Raw genomic sequence first — 21731 nt, forward strand, 5'->3', positions numbered from 1 at the left:
TTCTCCACCCCAGTAGCCAAAAAATTGGTTTTACAATGAATTTCCATAAAAAAATGGATTATTAGATAAAAAAAATCGATAGGCGCTTTGAGGAAGGACTTAAAAGTCACAGTAGAGACATATTCTGCGACTTTTTTTTCTAGAATGACCCTGTAAATCTCATCATCCGTTTTTTTCTTAGTATAGTCATCTCGTTTAATTGTTTATGCCTTTATTGTCTGCTTTTCCATAAATTCCACGGAAGCAAGAATCTTCTCAATCCTGTTCCCACGGTGTCCAAGAGCCTGATAATCAATGGCACCCCACTCCAGTACTCTTGCCTGGGAAATCCCATGGACGGATGAGCCTGGTAGGCTGCAGTCCATGGGCTCGCTAAGAGTCGGACACGACTGAGCGACTTCACTTTCACTTATCACTTTCATGCATTGGAGAAGGAAATGGCAACCCACTCCAGAGTTCTTGCCTGGAGAATCCCAGGGCCGGGGGAGCCTGGTGGGCTGCCATCTATGGGGTCGCACAGAGTCGGACACGACTGAAGCGACTTAGCATCAACAGCAGCAGCAGAGACTTGTTCAAAGAATGAGTTACACCCACTTAACAGAAGAGAAAACTGAGGGTCAGAGAGATCAGTTGCCCTGCATCACAAAGATTGATCCAAGTTTTGAGCTGGTTTTCTGGTCAAAATATCATTGATTCATGTGTTCAGCAAATATTTCTTTTCCCTGATTAATCAAACCCTAGGGATTTGGCAGTGACCAAGAAACAGACATACCCTCTGAGCTCTTAAAGTTTCCAATCTGTCAGGGAAGGCAAAGCACATAACTAATTACACATCACTGTTTAATTACAAGGGCTTCCCTGCTGGCTCAGCGGTAAAGAACCAGCCTGCAACGCAGGAGACGTAAGAGACACTGGTTGGATCCCTAGGTTGGGAAGATCCCGTGGAGGAGGAAACGGCAGTCTACCCCTGTATTCTTGCCTGGAAAATGCCATGGACAGAGGAGCCTGGCAGACTACGGTCCCGAGGGTCGCAAAGAGTCAGACACCACTAAGCACAATGAGCATGTTTAATTACAAACCAGACTTCGTTAGACAGGAATGGGCTGTGGCAGGAGAGATAGCACCTGCATTGCAAGGAGTAGGGGCCTAGAGGCCTCTTCTGGGCTGGGTCTCACCCAAGTAGTTGCTGACGCAGGGGGAGGTGCTCAGGGAAGAATGGGTTAGGGAGCTGGGACAGGAGCTCTTTATCAACTGGTCTGGAGGCATTTCAATATTTTAACCACCAGTACTGCTGGGCTGTCTTGCTGGTAAGTACCGCTCCAAGAGTATACAGCAGGAGAAAACCTGACCTCACCTAAACAGTGTGGGAAGGCTTCCTAGAGATGATAACTTGCCCTAAAATATAGGATGTTAACCTAGCGAGAGTTAGGGTAGAAAGACAAAAGGATGCAGCAAAGAACCCTGTAACAAATGATTATAGTAATAGTAGTAATAGCAGCACTATATGGATAATTGAATAGTCATAAGTGATTTGGGCATTTGTGTTAATTACCCCCAACTTATACACAAGGATATTAAGTTTCCAACGCTTTTAGTAAATTTTGTAAGTAGCAAAGCCACCAGGTTTGGGTTCAAATCCTGACTCTGCTAGGGGTTAGAATCAAATGAGATGTATGGAATGTTCTTAGACCACTCCCAGCACATAGTATGTGCTCAATCAATGTTAATGGTTTCAAAGTCCCTTTCAGTTGATGTCAATATTCAATTTCTGTCAACTGATATGCTGTCAGCAGTACCTGAAAGCCATTTGGGGTGGGGGAGGACTGGGTGTGGGAAATGAAAGTCAAGTCAAGAAGGGCCTCAGGTGTCGGACTAGCATTCGAACCTGGTTCTGGAGACACAGGACATCATAGGTCTCTGAGCTAGAGCCTCAGAAATAAAACTCATCTGCCCTCCCAGGCAACAGTGCCCCAAAGAGATGAGAAAGGGCCATGTGACCTACTTAGGCTCCACCCTCCTCTCTGAGAAGGGGGTTAAGCCAAGGTTGTCTGAGTCACATTAAGCTCTAACTGTGAAAGACCAGAGGGTAAAAAGAAAAAAGAATTTCCATCCAGTAGGACAAAGTTGGGAGATTTTACTATGTGCTTTTAAGTGACTTTTAATATATGCGATAATCTCTAAACTGTAAGTCTCCTCCTCGAAAACAAATAAAAAACTATGACTTCAAACCTGAGTTTTCCAAATGTATGACAAGCTTATTGAACTAAAACCTGGTGTTAGGAGGGCTCATCTGCCTTAAGCACCTCACAAGCTCATGGAAGAGATGGGTACAAAAATAAGAAATAATACAGAGTACTTTGTGCTGAGATATTCTCCTATCAGTCCACAGGGAAGGACAGATTAGAGAATGTCTCTTAGTGCTGCCTAGAATGGGGGCAAAGAAGTCTTCCTGGAAGAGGTGAGAATTGAAGGACCAGGCAAAAGGGAGACGGCTGTTCTGGGGAGAGAACAACATGCGCAAAGACTCAGTTAAGCAGCCACCAAATCCAGTAATAAAGTTAAACAGAAGAAGGGATAGAAGGCAGAAAGGAGAGAAGGAAGGTAAGTTGAAAAAAAGTAAGAGAAGGAAGCAAGGAAGGTCAATTTTATCATAGGCTGCAAAGGGCAGCAGGTAACTTCAGAATCCAGACACACACACATACACAGATGCACGGGAGACCAATGGATTCACAAAACAGATTTCAATTCACAACTTCTTTGCACTGGCTGTGTGGCCTTGGATACCCACATCTGAGTCTCAGTTCTTTTACCTGGGATCACGGTAACCACTGCCTCACTTCAGGGTTGCTGGGAGGACTCTAAACAGTAAACAATAAAGCAGCTGTTGTGTACTCAGCACTCACTACCCACAAGCACTCTGCATGAGCTTCACACACATCAGCCTTATGAAGTTATTATCCTTGTCTTACAGCTGCATAAATGGAGGCTCAGAGTGGCTACGGAGCACATTCAAGGTCACAAGCTAGGAGGAGATAAAGCAAGGAGAGGCATCCAGTCTGGGTGCAGGAAGGAATTAAGGACCAGCCAAGCACAAGCCTGGAACAGAAAATCACTCAAAAGACCGGTTGACTGAGGTAGGCTGGGGGACCCCCTCTGTCCAGTGCTGATCCCCCACCAAATAATCATGGAACTGTTCAGAGGTCAGTCAAGCACCCCCAGGGAAGATCCCTTTCACAGATCTCTGGGGTGCCAGACTCCAAAGCCACCCACACATACTCTCCCTAACAAGGAGCAAGGGGACCCAAACATGTTGCGGGTGGGGTGATGGACACAATTTCAGCACCAAATACTGCTGTTGCTCAGCTCTTTTGCAACACCTAGATGAAAATTACCTGTCCTTTTTTAAGATTTTATTAACACATTAATATTGGATGTTACCATCACTATCAGGGTTTTGTTATCACAATGCCATTCAGTACATGTGAGGGCTTACTGTGTGCCAGGCACCAGGCAAAACAACTTACCCAGGTTAGAGCCTTGCAGCCCTAGGAAGCAGGTAGGATTTATGATCCTCACCTTTGAAAAGTTCCCAGGTGATACATGTGAGCCCCCAGATACAGCCCCAGGCAACCAGAAGATATTTTCAGAAAAGGTCTACTTGAGGTACAAACCCCAACTACTTCCCCAAGATCAGAATGTCCATCACATTCTCCACTTGGCTCCAGTCCTAGAATCCAAACCCGGCCCCCATCTTGAGAAAACAGAGAACTGCCCCCACAGACCCTCCAAGGTCTCCCCTTAAGCCTACTCCCAAGCAGGCCACAACACCCAAGGGCCCCTCACCTGGATGGCTAGTCCATCTCCTCTCTTGGGGTTTCGAGGCCGAGGCTGTTTATTTCGCTTCATCCTGTCCTGGCACTTGGTGCAGCACTGTATACAAGATGGCTTAATAAGGCAGCCAAGGCCCCTGGGGCCTGAACACCTGAGCAGAGCACCAGCAGGATTGGCTTGCTAATTGCCAACATCTCACCATGGTGACTTGCACCCGGGCTGTTCTATTCTAGCCTGCTGCTGCTGCTGCTAAGTCGCTTCAGTCGTGTCTGACTCTGTGCGACCCCATAGATGGCAACCCACCAGGCTCCCCTGTCCCTGGGATTCTCCAGGCAAGAACACTGGAGTGGGTTGCCATTTCCTTCTCCAATGCATGAAACTGAAAAGTGAAAGTGAAGTCACTCAGTCGTGTCCGACTCTTAGCAAGCCCATGGACTGCAGCCTACCAGGCTCATCCGTCCATGGGATTTTCCAGGCAAAAGTACTGGAGTGGGGTGCCATTGCCTTCTCCACTATTCTAGCCTAGTGGTGCCTAAAAACAGTTTCTCATGCTCCATTCCAACTCTGGGCCAGACTATTTCTGAGCTTGCTTTTGAGTTTTTAAGGCCCATCACTCCAATAGTGGGCTTCCCAGGTAGCTCAGTGGTAAAGGAGCTGCCTGCCAATGCAGAGACGCAGGTTCATTCCCTAGGTTGGGAAGATCCCCTGGAGAAGGAAATGGAAGCCCACTCCTGTATTCTTGCCTGGAAAATCACATGGACAGAGAAGCCAGGTGGGTGACAATAAGAGGGTTGCAAGAGTCAGACACAACTGAGCGACTGAACAGCAAACTTAATCTTGGAGGTGACATTGATTATAACCAATCTTAAGCGAAGATACTGAGGCTCAGATTCGTGACAACTGAGATATTCAACTGATGCACAAGGGCATCCCTCTTTCTTCTAAAGGAACCTGCTGCTGCTAAGTCACTTCAGTCGTGTCCTACTCTGTGCAACCCCACAGATGGCAGCCCACCAGGCTCCCCCATCCCTGGGATTCTCCAGGCAAGAACACTGGAGTGGGTTGCCATTTCCTTCTCCAATGCATGAAACTGAAAAGTCAAAGTGAAGTCGCTCAGTCGTGTCCGACTCCTAGCGACCCCATGGACTGCAGCCTAAGAGGCTCCTCTGTCCATGGGATTCGCTGGGCAAGAGTACTGGAGTGGATTGCCATTGCCTTCTCCCTAAAGGAACCAGATGACCAATCCTAACCTCTGGAAAGCTACTAGATTCTTCATCAGGACCATTTCACTGACCAAAGGCTAGAGGTAGTGACACAGAATTATGACATGATGGACTCGGGGCTTTGGGCCACATGGCTGGGTGAACCCAGGTGAATTACTGAAGGGAGTTGCAACATTAAGCTTACCAAGGGCAAGAAAGACAGTCCACCCAAAGAACTGGGGGGCCACAGGCAGCTGTCAAAAATTGATCCTGGTCTTTCCCAAGGAGTCTCCCCTCACTGGAGCCAAGACCCCTCACTGACCATGGCTCAGTTATGATATGACAACTTAGGAGTGGTGGAACAAAGTGCAGGAGAAGCCTACAAAGGGACAAGGAACTGGACGATCAGCCCTGGGATTTTTGACTCATCTCAACCAGCTACCCAATAGCTTTGAGAAATGACCTGGACATGACTGATCCAGACATCAAGGCTTTCAATGAACTTGTTATTTATTTGGGGAAACAAGGTTTAGAAATCCATTCACTATCCCAGATTGGTCCTTGGACAGGCACCAACGAATTCTCAGGCTCCACTTTAGAGTTAATGCATCAAAAACTCTAGCAGTAGGGCATGTTCTCCACTGAACAAGCCTTACAGGGGATGCTGATACATTGGAGTTTGGGGACCATGGTACTAGACTTGGGGGTCACCTGTGGTACTTAAAAGGGCTTCCCAGGTGGCTCAGAATCCACCTTCAATGCAGAAGACATTCCCCTGGGTTGGGAAGATCCCCTGGAGAAAGAAATGGCAAGCACTCCAGTATTTTCGCCTGGAGGATCCCACGACAGAGAAGCCTGGTTGGGCTATCGTCCATAGGGTAGCAAATGAGTCGGATGATACTGAGGCAACTTAGTGTGCATGCACGACTCGGCTCGCAGGCACTGGTGGGTTATTGAAGGGAGGTTATTTCAACCATCCACCTTTCCACTTTCCCCCACATGTCCCACCCATTTGATCTGCAAAAGAACAAAAGGAACACCAGACTGTTAGAGAAATACTGATTTTAATTCAACATAAGGTAAACTCTAGGCATCTGTCATCTTTCAGCCTAAAAATTAGCAAAACTGTTGAAACAAGGCACAATTTTTCCCCATACTTGTGGCTCCAGTTACAAAAAAAATTATGAAAATGTTTAAACAAAAATAGAAGTCTGAGATTAAAAAAAAAAAAGTATATAAAAAAACCTCCCACAAAACCTGTCAACATTGTTCCTTATTCTACAAAATAGCACCAGTAAGAGTAAAAGGTGTTAAAAACCATTACGACAGCATTTCTGAAATGCAGCTTGTCTGACCTCCCACTCCCCCTAAAAAAAAAAAAAGATTTATCGATTCATCACGGAATAAAAAAGGACTTTAAAATCTCAGGAGGGAGGGAGGGTTGAGCTTTTATTGCAGTTTTCCCCCTGCAGTCTCTTAGAGAAGGGGAAAGTGCGAGGACTGTGCTTCTGCCCCTGGCTGAGAAGATGGGGTGTCACACTGGGGACCTGTGCCTGCAGAGTAGCCTGGAGGGGTGCGGGGTAGGGTGGGGAAGGGTCTCATGTAAGCTTCCTCCTCCTCTCCTCTCACATGGGTATAAAGGGGGAAGACAGTGAGAAGCCATACCTGTCTATACCAATATATGGCAGCTTATAACCCAGCCCACCCCTTCCTGAGTTTCCAGAGGGTTCTATTGCAGTCACTGGGAGGGATTTAGCTAGGGGTAGCCCTGCCCTCGGATTTATGGGAAAAACATAGCCCTGAATGTGATGATGATGTCATCCCTGCTGAAATCATCATCCTTGTGGAAAATACTCTAAATGGGCCAGAGATCCCAGCCCTTTACACTGAGGTGGGGGCGGGGCGGGGCGGGTGGGGACGACGACGTGCCAGGGAAAAACTCAAGACAGACATGGACATCATGTCCTCTTATCTAGCCCTAGGAAAAAACCATACTGGGCCCTTCAAAGGTCCCTTAGCTACCTGTCTACCACTGCACACTCCTGGAAACAAGGAGCCGCAGACATTTTAAAAAATTAAAGTCTTGCAATAACTGTCTTGGGTGATTTTTCAGCATTAACCTGAGTCTTGGAGAGCTGTCGGCACTGTGGTTTTGGTATCTTAGCCATCGTTTCTCTGAGCTGTAAACCCAGAAAGGAGGGGGGAAAAAAAAAGCCATCTTACTACCTATTTCAAGTTTTAAAGTTTTAAAGTTTCAGGAGAAGATAAAATGAGCACCGTGTTTGGCCGCTCCGAGCGGCCAGGTCTGTGTTGTGCACAAGGGGGTGGCCCCTCGGGGTCCCCAGGAAGGGGACAGGCAGCTCTGCTCCCAACGAGGCGCTCGGCGTGACCCCGCAAGCACAGCCGGGCTGGCAAGGGCAGAGCCGGGCTGCAGCTCCTGGGTTGTGGCTCTGCCCACACGCCCTGGTGCCTGGGGGACTATTCACAGGCAAAGTAGTCCTTCAGGGGGGCGAAGAGGTGTCGGATGACAGGCACGCTCCAGGACCTCCCAAGCAGCTTCTGACGGGCCACACGGCCCATGTTGGAGACGTCTGTGTAGTGTACAGGGAAGCCGAAGATCCTGGGTGGGGGAGGGTACCAGAGTGAAAAGACAGGGAGTCAGACGCGCTCCCACCAGCATGCTTAGCGCCTCTGGGAGACTCCTGGCCGAGGCAGCCCATGTAGCTCTGCTCTTCCTGCCCTTGGACCCGTCCCTTCCGCCAGGCTTTCCCGTGAGCCCCCTCTTGACCCCCAGAGGTCAAGTCCACCAGTTCTTTGGCTCACAGATGCCTGTCATGAGGGCACAGTCCCTCTTTTGAGGGTACTTGTCTTGTGCACGCTTGCACTGTACTGCTGCCACATGATGCTCGCTGGACTGTTCTTGCATGAATGACTGAATGAATGCCAAGATGGCCAGCCACTCAGCAGACAAGTACCTATCTTCACATCACAAAAGGCTAGAAAGTTAAGCCATTGCCATACTAAGGAATAGGGACACTCACAAAGCAGATCTTTTTTCTAATCATCAGATGCTCAGGTAATTGACCATGAGTAAACTGAAGCATCCTGCATTTTCTTTCCCTCTTCAAAGCAAATTGCTGAATCAAGGCCCAAGCTGGACTTAAATGGCAGATGGCAACGAAATATACCAACAGCCTCCTGAGTGGCATTCTACCACAGGAGAAGAGGTACAGGTCTGGAAAGAGGCTACAGATACACTGGCCCTCACTCTTTCCCAGGTTTACAGTCCATACTATGAATTAAACCAAGAAATACATCCAGTTATAGAACTAAACTATCTGCAGTGAAAATACTCTATCAAAATAACCCTAAGACACTGCCAAAAATGTAAAGAGGAATGTCACAACCCTTACTACAGTCTCATCACAATAACAAAATATAACAAGAAAAAAAAAAAAGTTAAATGCAGAACAGGAGAAATTAAATCAAAGAGTTGGTTCTTCAAAATAGATAAAATCCAGACTTAGCCAAATAAATGGATAAGGGGCAGGACAGACTTTGGCTAAGGAGTTTTGGAACAAGCAACTCAGCAGGAGGAATCCTGAGAAAGAAGCAACGGCTTGCCGGTAGAGTTTCCTTTAGCTGGATCCTCACACATCCTAGGGTCCCAGCATGTCAGGGCAGGCAAATGCCAGGGAAACACAGCCAGGTGAGACAGATGTGCTGTCTCATGGCCTCAGGTTTCAGATTCCTCACCACCACAGCCCTTTTGCCATTTCTGCTAGGAAATAAGCACCAACTGGAAAGGTTACTCCCAGCCCTGCTAACGTAGAAGGTCAGTGAGACTACATGGAACATGCTGCTGGCCTTAACCATGGTTTCTACCCCTTTTCTCTCTGTCTGCTTGATTCCCCTTTCCACGAACAGCCTTGCTCACCTTTCTAGCTCAGTGCACCACAAAACATCTTCTTTGCCATTCATGACAACAGGGAAAAGTTGGTTTTTCCCCTGTCTGATCGAGTTCGACTTGGTGGTTATTGTCTGTACTTTCTTTAACTGGAGAACAAAATGACATCATGGAGTGAGCACAGAATGAACGGTTCTGGGTCAAGGCTCAGAAGCACCTAAGGAAGGTGGAGGAGGGAGGGCAGGTGGGGGAGAGAGGGTGGCAGGGCCAGGCTCAGATAGGGAACGAGAAAAGGAGAGATGGAAGGACACACTCTGTGCTTCCCACAAAAGCCAAGAAGTTAATGAACAGGAAGGACCAGCCTCAGAGAGAACAAGAGATAAACAAAAGTGTCCATGAATGAGATCAGATGGGCGTCAAGGAAACAGTTATTGATGAAGCAAGATTAAGCAAAAGGAAAAGTTCCCCCAGATTATAGAGGATGGTCAAGCAGGGTTTGAATGGAACTTAGCTTAATGGAAGCTTTGAAAATTAAGTTTCTGGAGATATTAATAGAATTATTTATGACTTAATAGCAGATTTTTTTTTTTGCAAAAGTGTACTCATTTCTCACTTGGGAGTCTCCATGGAGTGTGCATTCCCAATGGGAAAGTCTAGTTGCCCTCTCTCATTTTCTTTATCAAGAACCCCTCCTCCTCTTTATTTGAAGATGGGATAGAACAACTGTGTGGGGAAGGAAGCCCAGCACCAGGGAGTCGTGTGGGGGGAGGACACCAAGGTTCAGTCCCATTGAAAGGTCACCAAGTGGTGGGCCAGGCAGCGCACTGCTTACCTTTGCTGTCCTATTGAACTCCAGGCAGTCCTGCAGCTCGAGCTTATCATTCTTGGATGCTATCACAGGCCTGGGAACATCCAAAACCCATTACTTCCTACTGCCCAGAAAAGGGCCTTGGCTTGGTGCCTCCCAGGCTGGGAGTGAGAGCCCAAGCTGCAAAATGTGCTCTGGCCATGAACTTGCTATAGAAATATGATAAAAAGGGCCCAGGCGTGAGCACAAGCCTGGGGGTCAAGTCAGGGACAGGCTAGCTGCTTGGGGCAGGAAGCCCCAGGTGCAGCAGTGAATGCTCCCCTTACCGAATGCTAACAGTGGTCAAAGCTCCTTCACTGAAGAGAGCAGGATGGTGAAGCACATGGTTAGAGGGGTCAGGAGACACTTCAGTCTTAGCCCCACTGCTCACTGGCTGAATGAGTGACCCTGAGCAAATTCTGCCATCTCTGAGCCTCAGGAGCCTGGATTAAGTCTTTGTGGGTCTACTCAATACAAGTAGTACATCAAACCCATGATTTGGTGGCTTACTGCTGGAACGCAGCCTCAGGAGGCTTTAACAGTGGGGTCCAGGTAAGGACAGTAGTTAAGTGGTTCACATTAAGGGCCACAATTCCCCTTGTAACTTTCACCATTGAAACCTGCAAATGCAGAGAGAGGCAAACAGATGCTTGACAAGGAGAATGGATAGAACTTTAGATACTGAAGTGGTTAAGCAGGTCCAAAGCAGAAAACTAGGAAGAGGTCTGAATGCACAGGGTTGATGACCACCACAGCATCCCTGGGTAAGGAACTCAGAGGCCAAAAAGAAATCAGATGTCAGATTGGACACGGTGCCCACAAGAGGAGCCACTGAACACAAAATACCGCACTGACCTCACCCTCTCTCCATTCCCAACTCTTCCATGGACTAAGCGTTCACAGCCCTGCCCTACATTCTGTTGATTCTAGGACTGAAATCTTAAAAACCAAGGTGTTTAGTCTAAGGGCTAGATTTGGTCTGTGACCTATGGTTGATGTTGAGTCACTGATCCTAAGATCCCAACTGTAGCAGCTCACTTCTCATCCCAACTCAGACAAAGTTCTGCAAATCCCAGTATCTAGAATCTGATCCCTCTTTGCAATTCCACAGGACACCTTCCTGGAGCCACCACGCTCATTGTTTTCAGTGCATGTGGATGGTACCTCTTGGTACCAACACAAGCACAGAGCTGTCCTCCTCTGAACCACATCTGAGCTGCCTCCCCACTTCTGTTCTCATCTCATAATGTCTATTCTTCCACCAAAAATCCCAGAGAACCAGAAACACATCTCATGCACGAAAAGCTCAGCTGAACTCCCTGAGCCAGAGTACATTTAACTGTTGCCATGGTCACAGGCTTCATGTAATTTGGCCTATTTCGCGCTCCTCTCCCTGACTCCTAAAATACTGTTTTTGGAGCTGCTCTGCGAACACCCTGTGACTATGACCCCTGGCCTTTTCCCTCTGAACTTCATGCCTCTGCTCCTTCTCTTCCAGTCCTGCTGGGATAAGGAGCCTCCCCATCAACTTTTCCAGTGCCCTCTCCAGCCCTGACCCTGAATTTGTCTGTGTTTCCTGTGCCTACCCCACCGGCAGCGTCAGCGCTGTTAGAGCCAAGCCTGGCATTGTCGCAGCACAGCTGGCAGCAGGGAGTGCAGCGCCCGGCGGGCCGAGAGCTGAGGAGTGGAATGAAGAAGCAGGTCCAGACGTGGACACTGCTCCATCTGACAGGCAGATCAGCCAAACGAAAATGTCAGATACCCAACAGAAATACCAAGCTATTCCAGTACCTTCTCACCTCTGTCCACACTTTGCTAAATGCCTGAAAGTTATAATTCCAACACTTCCTTTTAAGGAATCTTTTTTTGAAGCTAACTCATTTGCAAGTCCTATTATCATCACATTTGGTATCTTAATTAGCAGGTGGTTCTCCCTGAAGCCACATGAAAGAGATAATTAATCGTCAGTAATACCACTTGTTTTTTTTTGGCTTTCAACATGACAGGACTAATGAAAAGTTGGGTCAAGAACTCAGTTAAGAAAATCCAAAGACAGGCTTTGGGCTACTGACAGTTATCTCAACTCTGCCACCTGATTGGTCACCTCAGGTCTGGTCCAGGGATCATCACTTCATCCTGGAGGTAAGGAGACTGGGAAAGTTCATTTCCCAATGGAACACAACAGGGAGGTGGAGAAGCATCAATGTCCCTGGCTGCGACAAAGCCTGCTCCAGCACATAGTACCAGGTTTAAGCACCAGGTCTGTGGGCAGAGCAGGAGTCAAGTATATTGTGGAATCCTGGCCTGAGTCTCAGGCAGTCGCTGTACAGCCTAACAAGCTTCAACCATAACACTAAGGGTTGGTCTGAAGCAGAAGGTGAGGCCTTTCTCAGCAGAGCAGCTCTTTATACAAGGTTCCAATGTGTCTCTCTCCTAAGAGTTGGTGGTTATGGCTCACACCATTGTATTTAACTCGGCTGTTACTGGTCCCACCAGGAGCCCCTTGTTACCTGTTCATCCCAGGCAGGTTGCCCCAGAAGTATCGGGCTCTGTGAGCAGCAGACACTTTGATGGCATCAATCATCACTGGGTTACACTGTGGGGAGAGAACAGGGCAGCTGCTGGGAGCTCAGGGCAGAATGCAGGTGGCGCTGTTGACATGGCTGTCCCTGACTGTGCGGGAGGTATGACTCCTGCCAGGCAAGGGACTGACCAATTCCCCTCAAGAATCTCTCTGAAGGACCAAGCCTGTGTCTCTCTGTTAATGGTGGGGAAAGAGACCAGATCAGACTTGCTGCTTAAGAGGCGGTATTCCCTGGGCATGTCAGATCATTACAGAAGCTCTGGGTACGGGTGGTAAAGGCAGCTCAAAACTGAAACCCAGCAAAATGGATGAGGTGCTGGTTATGCAAATGCAGTGCTGGCAAAATCTGACTTTTGTCACTGATTGGTCAACGTTCACAAGGCATGATGAATGGACCAACCAGTTCCAGAACCTCCCTAGTAGAGCAGAGGCTTTAAAGTCGGGGGGAAGTAAGTCTATGTGTGTGTGTGTGTATCTGTGCTCAGTCATGTCCTACTCTTTGTGGCCCCATGGACTGTAGCTTGCCAGGCTCCTCTGTGCATGGAATTTTCCAGACAAGAATACTGGAGTGGGTTGCCATTTCCTCAAGATCTTCCTGACCCAGGGATCAAAACCTCCTCATTGGCAGGCAGATTCTTTACCACTAGCACAACTTGGGAGGCTTATATACATACATACATATATGTAAATACATAGTATTTACTACCCTGCTTGATGCATACTAAGCAGTAGGTAATTATCTTTCTTATGGTCCCTAAAGCAGAAGTTCTGAGCGTACGGGTGAGAAAAATTCAAGTAAAAAGTGTCTGGTCTGCTCTCATGGTGCCTCCAAAAGTATGCTAGTTTCATCATCTTGACTTCAGTGGGTTTGGAGTGAGGTGAGAGATCAAGCATTTCCCACATACTCTCACAACTAGCCACGCCCTCCACGGGAAACCATCAATTCCAACCCTGGAAATAACCCTCACCCCAGTGCCAGCAAGGCCTTCCCATTTGTGTTACCCTGAGAATCAAGACTCCAGACGTCCTCACCTCCAAAAACCGAGAGATGTCCCGCTTGTCGCCAACCTTCATGGCTACCACGTTCTCAAACATCCAGAAGAAAGGCCGGTCTTCACCCTCCTTGGGGCGAGTGTAATTCAGCAGGTGGTAGAACTCAAAGAAGAGCCGGCCTGTGCCCTCTGAGCCCACGAAAGACAATGGCAAAGCCAGGTTCAAACCCTTCAGCCCACTCTTCCATATTGAGACCAATGTATTCCCAAGGACTAGCTATGCTGATGACTTACTGTCCTCTTTCCCTGCCACCATCTAGAAAGCCAGGCATCAGCCATGCGAGATTCATTTTTATCTCTGGAAACTGAGGAGTCACAATGAGGGATGAACAGAACCAACAAGTACAGTTGGCCAGAAGCTAACAGCTCCTTCTCAGGGCACTCTTCCTGGCCAGCAGTCAGGGGACATAGGGTCTCTTGGGGTCTATGTGAGAAGGGATGCTCACCATACAGGCCTTTCCTGGCAGGGTTCACATTGGAGAGATCATTGCATGGGCTTCCACCAATCACCAAGTCAAATGGGCCCCATTCTTCAATCTGCAGGAGAAAAACAGTCAGGGCTGGGGCTGGGGATGGAGAGATGAACAGCCTGGATTCCAGGTAACTAGCTAGAAGAAAACCCACTTCCAAGTCTTGCTTGGTCATTTAAATTTCCCAGCTTCACTTTTGACCCAAGAAATCCAAAAGCTCAGGCTTCTCTGAGATTGCTTTACATATGAAGGATTTTCAAGTTGTGAGCTTAACACTACAGATGGATGTAACCAAAGCTGTTCTTCTGCCACAACCCTGGGCAGGTAGAAGGTGACCAGTTGGTTGTAAGGATGTATGGGGTTCAGGGAGAAGAGGAAGTGGGTGTTGCCCTCACGTTTTTCTTTGTGATATTCCTGACGTCATTCACGTATTTGATGTTGCCCTCATGCTTAACGGTGCCAACGGCAATGGACTCTTCACACACTTCGGAGGCCACGTATTTCTCCACTTTGATGCCCAGTTCTTTGAGGACCAAGTACCCTATGGGAGGGGGAGGGGAAGGCGGTTGTCAAGGGGAAGAGAAAATGTATCAGGATTGTCCTGCCCAGGGCCCATCCTTCCAGTGATTGTCTGGAAGCCATCTCCAGACAATCTTTAGAACTCAGACCAGAGACATAAAGATCATGGCAGTCCTCAAGGGAAGCCATGCTGTCAGCAATGAAACTGGGCTCCCCAGACTCTCTGCTGTGTCCTCTGGCCGTTATGTACCAAAACTGACTAGTGCATAGCCAATGCCCAGCACCAACCACTCCAAGACAATCAAATACATTTCTGGCAAGCTACAGTGAGAATAAGCCATTGTACAAACACAAATAGTTTTTTAGAACCTACTTTCCCCAAAGGGAGGGGAAAACAAGCCACTGGTGATGACCTGGGAGTCTTTTAAAGCTGTCAGTATTTTAGGCAGGTGGACACTGGTGAACAAAAATACATATTAATATAAGTGATGCTAAATACACAGCAACTGATTCTCACTGCTTCCTACTCTTGTAAAAGGGAAATGTTCCTAACAATATATTATAGGGCACTTCTGAGAAATGAATCAGGCAAAGCCCCCAGAGGCAACACATGTTGGCTCTGCTAACTCTATACATGGGAAACATGGGGGAAATGGAAAGGAACCAAGACTCAAGATACTGGATGATGAGTTCAGAATTAATCTCCAATATATCTATGATATGAAACAAAATAATTTTCCAAGATTCCTACACATTTCCTAATGTTGAAATCAGATACCTGAAGCAGGTAAGCATCCCTAGGTGAGCTCTAAACTCACCTGTTGCAATTCCATCAAACAGTGACAATACTCGAATAGGCCGCCTTCGGTTTGCAGGAATCGCAGGGTATAACTTGGGGGCTTCCTGCCAGGTTAATAAAAATAGACGTCATAGAGGTGGAGGTGCGGAGGTGGGGCTGGCCTTCCTGAGGGGCAACAAGCCATGTGTTTTAACCTTTCTGAGCTGGGATGCCCTGAGCAGCTTCAGCACAGATGACCCTTCTACCCTTAGGACATGGAACAGTGAGACTTTGACACTACTCCAGATGTGTTCCTCCATAAACAACAGCATTCAGCCAGGAAAAGCCACTTTCAGCCAGACCTGAGAGTAAGTCAAAGGCTTCCCTCCCCCTTGCAGTTCTACTAAAACTAAGACTGGGTCAGTTCCATCTTATTTCTTCAGCAGGCCCTTGAAAACCCAAGCCAAGAAAGAGGGGAGGGAAGAACCCCAGAGCCGCCTGGGTCTCCAGCCTGAGACAGATGCTCCTTTGGACAGCGGAGCTTTGTTTGACAGACTGGGGCGGATGCCAGGCTTACATATTCAAGCCCGGGGTCGCTGGTGAAGAAGGCCTGCAGACGCACACTCCAGTCCTTGCGGCGCCGCAGGATGCCGTGGCAACGCTGCGGGAGACACATGTAGCAACTCCAGGGCTCCTGCAGCTTGGCCTCTGCCGCCGTGCCCGCGCCCACCAGCACCTCCAGGCACTCCACGCAGAAGCACCTGTGCCAGGCAGCGGGAGAGGAGGATGCCTGTCATCAGATGGCTCTCCTGTGAACCCACCCTCCCCATGGAGATGGCTCGTGCTGGCTGAAACCTTCTCAGGCCCCTAGCTGCCCCTCCCCAAGGGCGGGACGGCCTATGTTTGGGGAACACCGACCTCTTCCTTGGGGACCCATGCCATGCCCAGAATTGGCTGGGCTCTGGGGGTGCTGGATCCTCCTCTCTCATGCCCGAGCCTGTCCATACATCCTAGTGCTACTGTAGGGATGTAACAGCACTTCAAGGACAGGCCCCCGCAGAATAATTCTGGCTCTGGGCCCTGGTTCCCGGTCAGCGAGGCGCCAATGCCCAGGCCTGGAACCCGTCCGGGGAGCCCTGCGGCTCACCGGCAGCAGCTCGTGTTGCTGCACAGCAGCAGCTCGCGGCCCTCGCAGCACACGGTGCAGTACGACTGGTAGCCGTCGTCGTCGTACATGTAGAAGAGCTCGAGGAAGCGGTCCTGGCAGCCAGAGAGAGACGCCTGTGAAGCCGGAGGCCGGGCACAGCCAGCCAAGTCCAGCGGGCTTGTCGGCCCTCGGACGCAGCCACACAGCAGGTCGCTGTGGCTTGGTGTTCTTAACAGGGACTACTGGCCTGGGTATGCAGGCCAGGACCCCTGGGAGGGAAGGGTAGGGTGATCGGCCCCCCTAGAACTTTTCCTGCTGCCTACACTCGGGAGGCTTTTTTTGAGGAAGTACGGGAAGTCACGGAACAGGCAGGGGGTGGGAAAGTTCAGGGTGGGGATTGGACTTACCCGGCATGTCTGGCAGAGCCCACCCTCAAAAAGAGGATGGAAGGACACGGGGTTTTTCCTACCACAGGACAAACAGCTATCTGTAAGAAAGACAAGGCCGCTGCTAAAGCCTTGGGTCTCACTGCGCTTTACTCCATGCTAGGATTATGCAACGATTTGTCTCTGGAACCATCCTCGATCCCACATGGAGAGGGTTAAATCAACAGCTCCAAGCAGAAGGTCCCACAAGACAGGCAAAGGATTGGCCCAGAAGGAAGAACGCGGGGCTTGGGGCAGGTTGGGGGTGGGGGGACCTAGGTGTGCAGGGGGGCAACAAGTAGCTGCACCAGCAGAGGCATATGCTTGGAGAGTCTGGTATGAAAATCTTTAAAGACTTTACACAGACTGGCACTTCTGAGGAATTTGTGGTCATGCCAGTTTGCCCGTTGTCCTAGGATAGGACTTGACTGTGACCAATCCTACACACAGACTATAATCTGTGATTTCAAGAGCCAGGGTCCTTTTCCTATTAGGCTATCCAGCCTCACGTCCCATCAGCGGGTCTTACAGATCTGACCAAGTGGGCCGGGCCTATCGAATACCAAGGACCCTCACCCCACACCCATCCAGGAAGCAGACAGATGGCTGAAGGAGTCTTGAGGACTGGGGAAGATCATGGGTCCATGTCCCGAGGATTGTCAGGGTCTGCTCCAAACGTGGGCTCCCTGGGTCAGCAGCTGTGCCGTTTTCTGACCCTGAAGTTACTAACCACTTCATATGTTGACTAAAGACATGGGGCTGAGGATGCAACAGACAGCCTTTGTCACACATCCCGAGATCCATTAGAAGTGTACTGGGTTCCCAGCCAGGGCAAAGGAACCTGAGCTGGTTTGAGAATGACAGTCTTCCACCTCTGAGCCAGTTGCAGTGCTTGTTCAGGGGGCTAAGGGCTAAAGAGGCCACAGACGGTGGTTTCAGGTTTGTGACTCTCCTGGCCCAAGTGTCATTTCCTTCCTGTCCCCAAGCATCCTTCGTGCCCACTGACCTTAGGAATCACCCTCAGTGAAAATCAGGCGACTCATTCTAAGTAGCACCTGAGTAAGGTAGGTGTCCACACCTCACCCTGAGGTCAAGGCAGAGTTTGGGGTTAACCTCTGCAGGGCAGGGCAGACCAGCAGCACTGGAGCACTAGCTGGGAGCACCACTGAGGAAGGGAAGCCAGCAAGGGAGAGGGCGTTACCTTCCAGATTGCCTTTGTTGCTGGCAACATCCGAAGCCATTTGTTCTGTTAAGAAAAGACAAGGTGATGAGAAAAGATAAGGTCAGAGAGCCTTGTGCTGGGTGTTCCTCCCTACCTGGCCACAGCCAACTGAGAATGGATGGGTCCCCAGCCTCCCCTCCCCACCCCACAGTCACCTCGACTCTGGTCCTCCTCTCCTCGGTCCTTGCCGTTGTTGTAACAATTTGTCTTGAGGCGCTTGGGTGGGGGGCAGTAGTCAGAGGTGGCTGAGTCGTCAGCTGTGCGTCTCCGCGTCTTATTCTCTGTGAAAGGTGAGAAGGCAGCCGCGGCTGGGTGGGAGGAGGGTGCTGGGAGCACAGGACCCTGTGTGCTAGGCCTGGGTGCCAGCTGCATCTGGCTGTGACCTGCTGGGTGTCACATGGCCCCTCTATGGACAACTTGGATGAGGACAACGTTATCTGAAACTCACGTGCCTGACCCACGTACAGGGCCTTAAACAGCTATAGGTGCAAAATGCATCCTCCAGATCCAGCTCAGTCTACAGATGCCACCAACTCTGCCTGAGATCTCTGATAAGCTGAAAGCCACAGGTAGCTACTGAGAACAGCAATCTCTCACCACTGTGACTGAGGGACTGTGTTTTAATTTAAATCTGATGCACATTTTAAAACTTTTGATAGATCCCATTAACTAGTCCATTTGGAACAAGTTGGACATCGGTGAAAACACCGATCAACTGTTTGTAATGAAAACTTGGTGTCCCAGTTGAGATGTTCTAAGACACTTAAAGCAAGATATTGAAAAGAGGACTATCGTTTTTTGTACTAAATGCTGGGAACAGATTAAGTGTATGATCAGTATTAATTTAAGCTTTTTGATGTGGCTACCAATAAACACTGAATTATGTTAGGTGGCTACTGTTTTTATTTCTATAAATTCTATTTTTATTCAATCTACACAGAATAATCTATTAAGGGACATGGCTTAATTTGACTCTGTCCCTGGGAGAGAAAATTACACAGCCATTAATAAGGACACTTTAGTGAAAAAATGACATTTTACAGTGCTTATACCATAAATATTGAGAAATGAAGGGAAAGTAGAAATCCAACCAGTGTACAGGAAGAGCTGGAAGGACGTGCACACCCAACCCCAGTCACCTGGAAGGCAGTTGTGAGGGCTGGAGGGAAGGGGAAGGTGAGAGTTCAGGGTGACTTTTAAACAGATTTGATTCTTTTCAGAGTACTTTATGTGCAAACAGATTGAAAGAAAGTGCAGAGAAAAGAGGGCATAGTCAAAAGATGGTGAAGGAATACCGTGTTTCCTGGCTTCTAAGTTCCTACTGCCTGTACGACGAACCTTCGACTTATTAACCACTTTTTGGGGGGGAGGGACAAAACAGAACAGAAAACACTGCGTTAAATGGAAGGATGAGAAGACATCCTGGATTTCTGAAGAGTAACAGGAAAGCAGCTGTCTAAACATGGAGGCACTGCGATATTGGTCAACTTGAGGATGAATGGTGCCCCTTTCTAAATGGAGGTGACCTAGATTTTGGTTGTTTTGAGGGATTTTTTTTTAACACTTTCCTAGTTTTCTCCAATATTAAGGGCTTAATTTCTTCCCCTTAAAAAAAATAAATAAATAAGGTGCTAGTGTACATTCCACCTTGACTGTTTACTGAAGTTTCAGAACAGATTCAATCTCAATTATCTGTACTTGACCGTTTAGCAGGAAAAGTGGCCACTGAAACTAGAAATGTTTGGGCTGTTTTTTGGGAAAAAACTAACTAGTCAGCCAGGGAAAACTGACTGCTGGAAAGCCGGGGTGAGGTGAGAGGCAGCAGGCATGACTGCACCACCCAAGGGTGCTCTCACCAGGAGTGTGGCATGGGTGTGCCACAGGGTGTCATTCATACCTGGTTGCTTATTGTTAGGTTTGAGACCCTCGACCCCAGTGGGCTTAAAGCCTCCATGGGCCCACTCCAACATGGGCTTCAGCTGATCCTCCAGTGAGTCTCCAGGGCTGCTGGGGAACGTCTTGCCAGCCCGGATCCTGGCTTTCTGCCGAGACAGAGATAGAATCTGATAAGTAGGCAGGATGGGTATTTGCCTGGCTTGCCCCACCCAGGGACTCCCCTTGCTGGGGCCTCATTCCCCTTCACACTGGGCCCTTTCATAGCCAGACAGCTGTCCTGAGCTGTGGTATGTGACAGGGAGGGAGGAGCAGGGACAGGCCACGAAGGAGCGTTCAGTCTCCCCACAGAGGCACCAAATATGATCTCTTCCCTGTAGAGAACTGGAGTGGTCAGGTCAGAATTAGCTGGGCCACTCAGCTACAGAAGTATCAGTCAGCATTGTCTCATGGTCTCTGAGAAAGCTCCAAGTTATTAATGAAGGTGTGGCGGTGAAGCCTTAATGTCTAACTAAGCCTAGTGCTTGGTCTCACACATGCTGGACAGATGACACTGATCACTGCAAACCCAACTGAAGGTAGAGGACAGACAGAGCCTGACGGGTCCCATGGACAAGGGGAGGAAGCAGCTGACCTCAGCAGCTGCATAGTCTTGGCCTTTTGAACCACAAGCTCTGCAAAAGCTTGCTCACTAATGCTAATATCGCTGCTCACTAATGCTGATATTGCCTCCTACTTCCCAGGGGTCCTCCTTCCTCATTCAGAGGGCAATTCAGACAGACATCAGCGGGGCACTGGGAAATTATGGACAGTCTCAAACCCCTTCCTTCCCTTCTCAGCATAGCCTATTAGACCGCTATCTTTTAACCTCCTCCTTCTGGTTGCCCAGGTCCCCTCTGAGTCATTCTTGGCCACACTGTGGATTGAATTGGCTTTCTGTATGTTCCTTCAGCCACCCACTGCCAAGTTACCTCCAGAGCATGGTACATGGCCTTCCTGTAAGAGACCAGCTTATTGAAGGTCGCCAGGTTAAAGTGCTGGCTGAACAATCCCAATGCCACCAACTTATCTGCTGGAATCTAGAAGAGAAAGTTGTCATCAACCTCCACCCACAGCCTGTATCTGGGGTACCCTGGGTTTCTAATGAGTTTATCTCTGACGATCAAGTTCACAGATATTTTAAGATCAAATGACCTAAATAGTCCCTGGTGTGGCCCCCTTGCAGCTCAGTTTTACAATTTTCCATGGATGCTCCAACTTTCAAAGGGTTTGGTACATGTTCTTACCTCCTTCCTAAGCATAACAAATAGCTATGACTACTATTTACTATTTATTTCAGCCATTTATTAAGTGAGCTAAGGGATGGGATTAGAGAATAGTACATGGCACAGAGTTAAGCTCTTTTTAGTAATTATGATTTGTTGATACATGAATTCCACTGGGGCTAACGATCTAAAAGTCTCATTCCCACGTCCCCAGGTCATGCATGAACCATTCAGGCCGCCAATGAGATGAAACCAGGCATTCAGGTTTCAGAGCTCAAGTGACATGTAATGTCTCATTCTCCCCAGTGATGGCACTCACGATCACCTCTATTCACATATCTAAGCCTGATCACCCACAGGGGTGTCATCACCAGTGATGAAAAGACGCTGCAGTTCAACAGTTGTGCATGGAAACGCAGGTGCCACCGCAAGGCCAAACTGTTTCCATACAGCCTACAGCCTAAGCACCAGGCCCCATATTGCAATCACACCCTGTAATGCTAAGACAACAGCATCTTACTAGAATCAGATACGGTTATGCTAAGCACATTTTATGTCACTCGCCAAAGAAATTACAAACCCTCCATGT

At 48.6% G+C, this 21731-nt stretch overlaps 1 protein-coding gene across 11 annotated transcripts in view; it reads right to left on the bottom strand.

Moving 5' to 3' along the window:
• Positions 1-6078: 6078 nt before the first annotated feature.
• DNMT3B (DNA methyltransferase 3 beta) overlaps positions 6079-21731 on the bottom strand; it is a 34215-nt gene continuing 18562 nt past the window's right edge. For 4 of the 11 annotated variants that reach the window (XM_006064398.3, XM_044927736.1, XM_044927737.1 and 1 more), the window contains 16 exons: positions 20849-20956; positions 19882-20026; positions 19280-19339; positions 18140-18265; positions 17964-18008; positions 16745-16824; positions 16338-16450; positions 15768-15951; positions 15231-15315; positions 14289-14434; positions 13870-13960; positions 13404-13552; positions 12298-12383; positions 9773-9842; positions 8971-9089; positions 6079-7653 (listed from right to left, as the gene is read on the bottom strand). In XM_006064398.3, coding sequence (XP_006064460.1) covers positions 7512-7653; positions 8971-9089; positions 9773-9842; positions 12298-12383; positions 13404-13552; positions 13870-13960; positions 14289-14434; positions 15231-15315; positions 15768-15951; positions 16338-16450; positions 16745-16824; positions 17964-18008; positions 18140-18265; positions 19280-19339; positions 19882-20026; positions 20849-20956 — 1749 coding nt within the window. In that variant the 3' untranslated portion in view covers positions 6079-7511. Of the gene's footprint in view, positions 7654-8970; positions 9090-9772; positions 9843-12297; positions 12384-13403; positions 13553-13869; positions 13961-14288; positions 14435-15230; positions 15316-15767; positions 15952-16337; positions 16451-16744; positions 16825-17963; positions 18009-18139; positions 18266-19279; positions 19340-19881; positions 20027-20848; positions 20957-21731 lie in introns of those variants that run through there. The other 7 variants (XM_025263659.2, XM_006064400.3, XM_025263657.2 and 4 more) reach the window with 4 other exon arrangements.

This window comes from Bubalus bubalis, chromosome 14 (genome assembly GCF_019923935.1).
Source record: "Bubalus bubalis isolate 160015118507 breed Murrah chromosome 14, NDDB_SH_1, whole genome shotgun sequence".
NCBI lineage: Eukaryota > Metazoa > Chordata > Mammalia > Artiodactyla > Bovidae > Bubalus > Bubalus bubalis.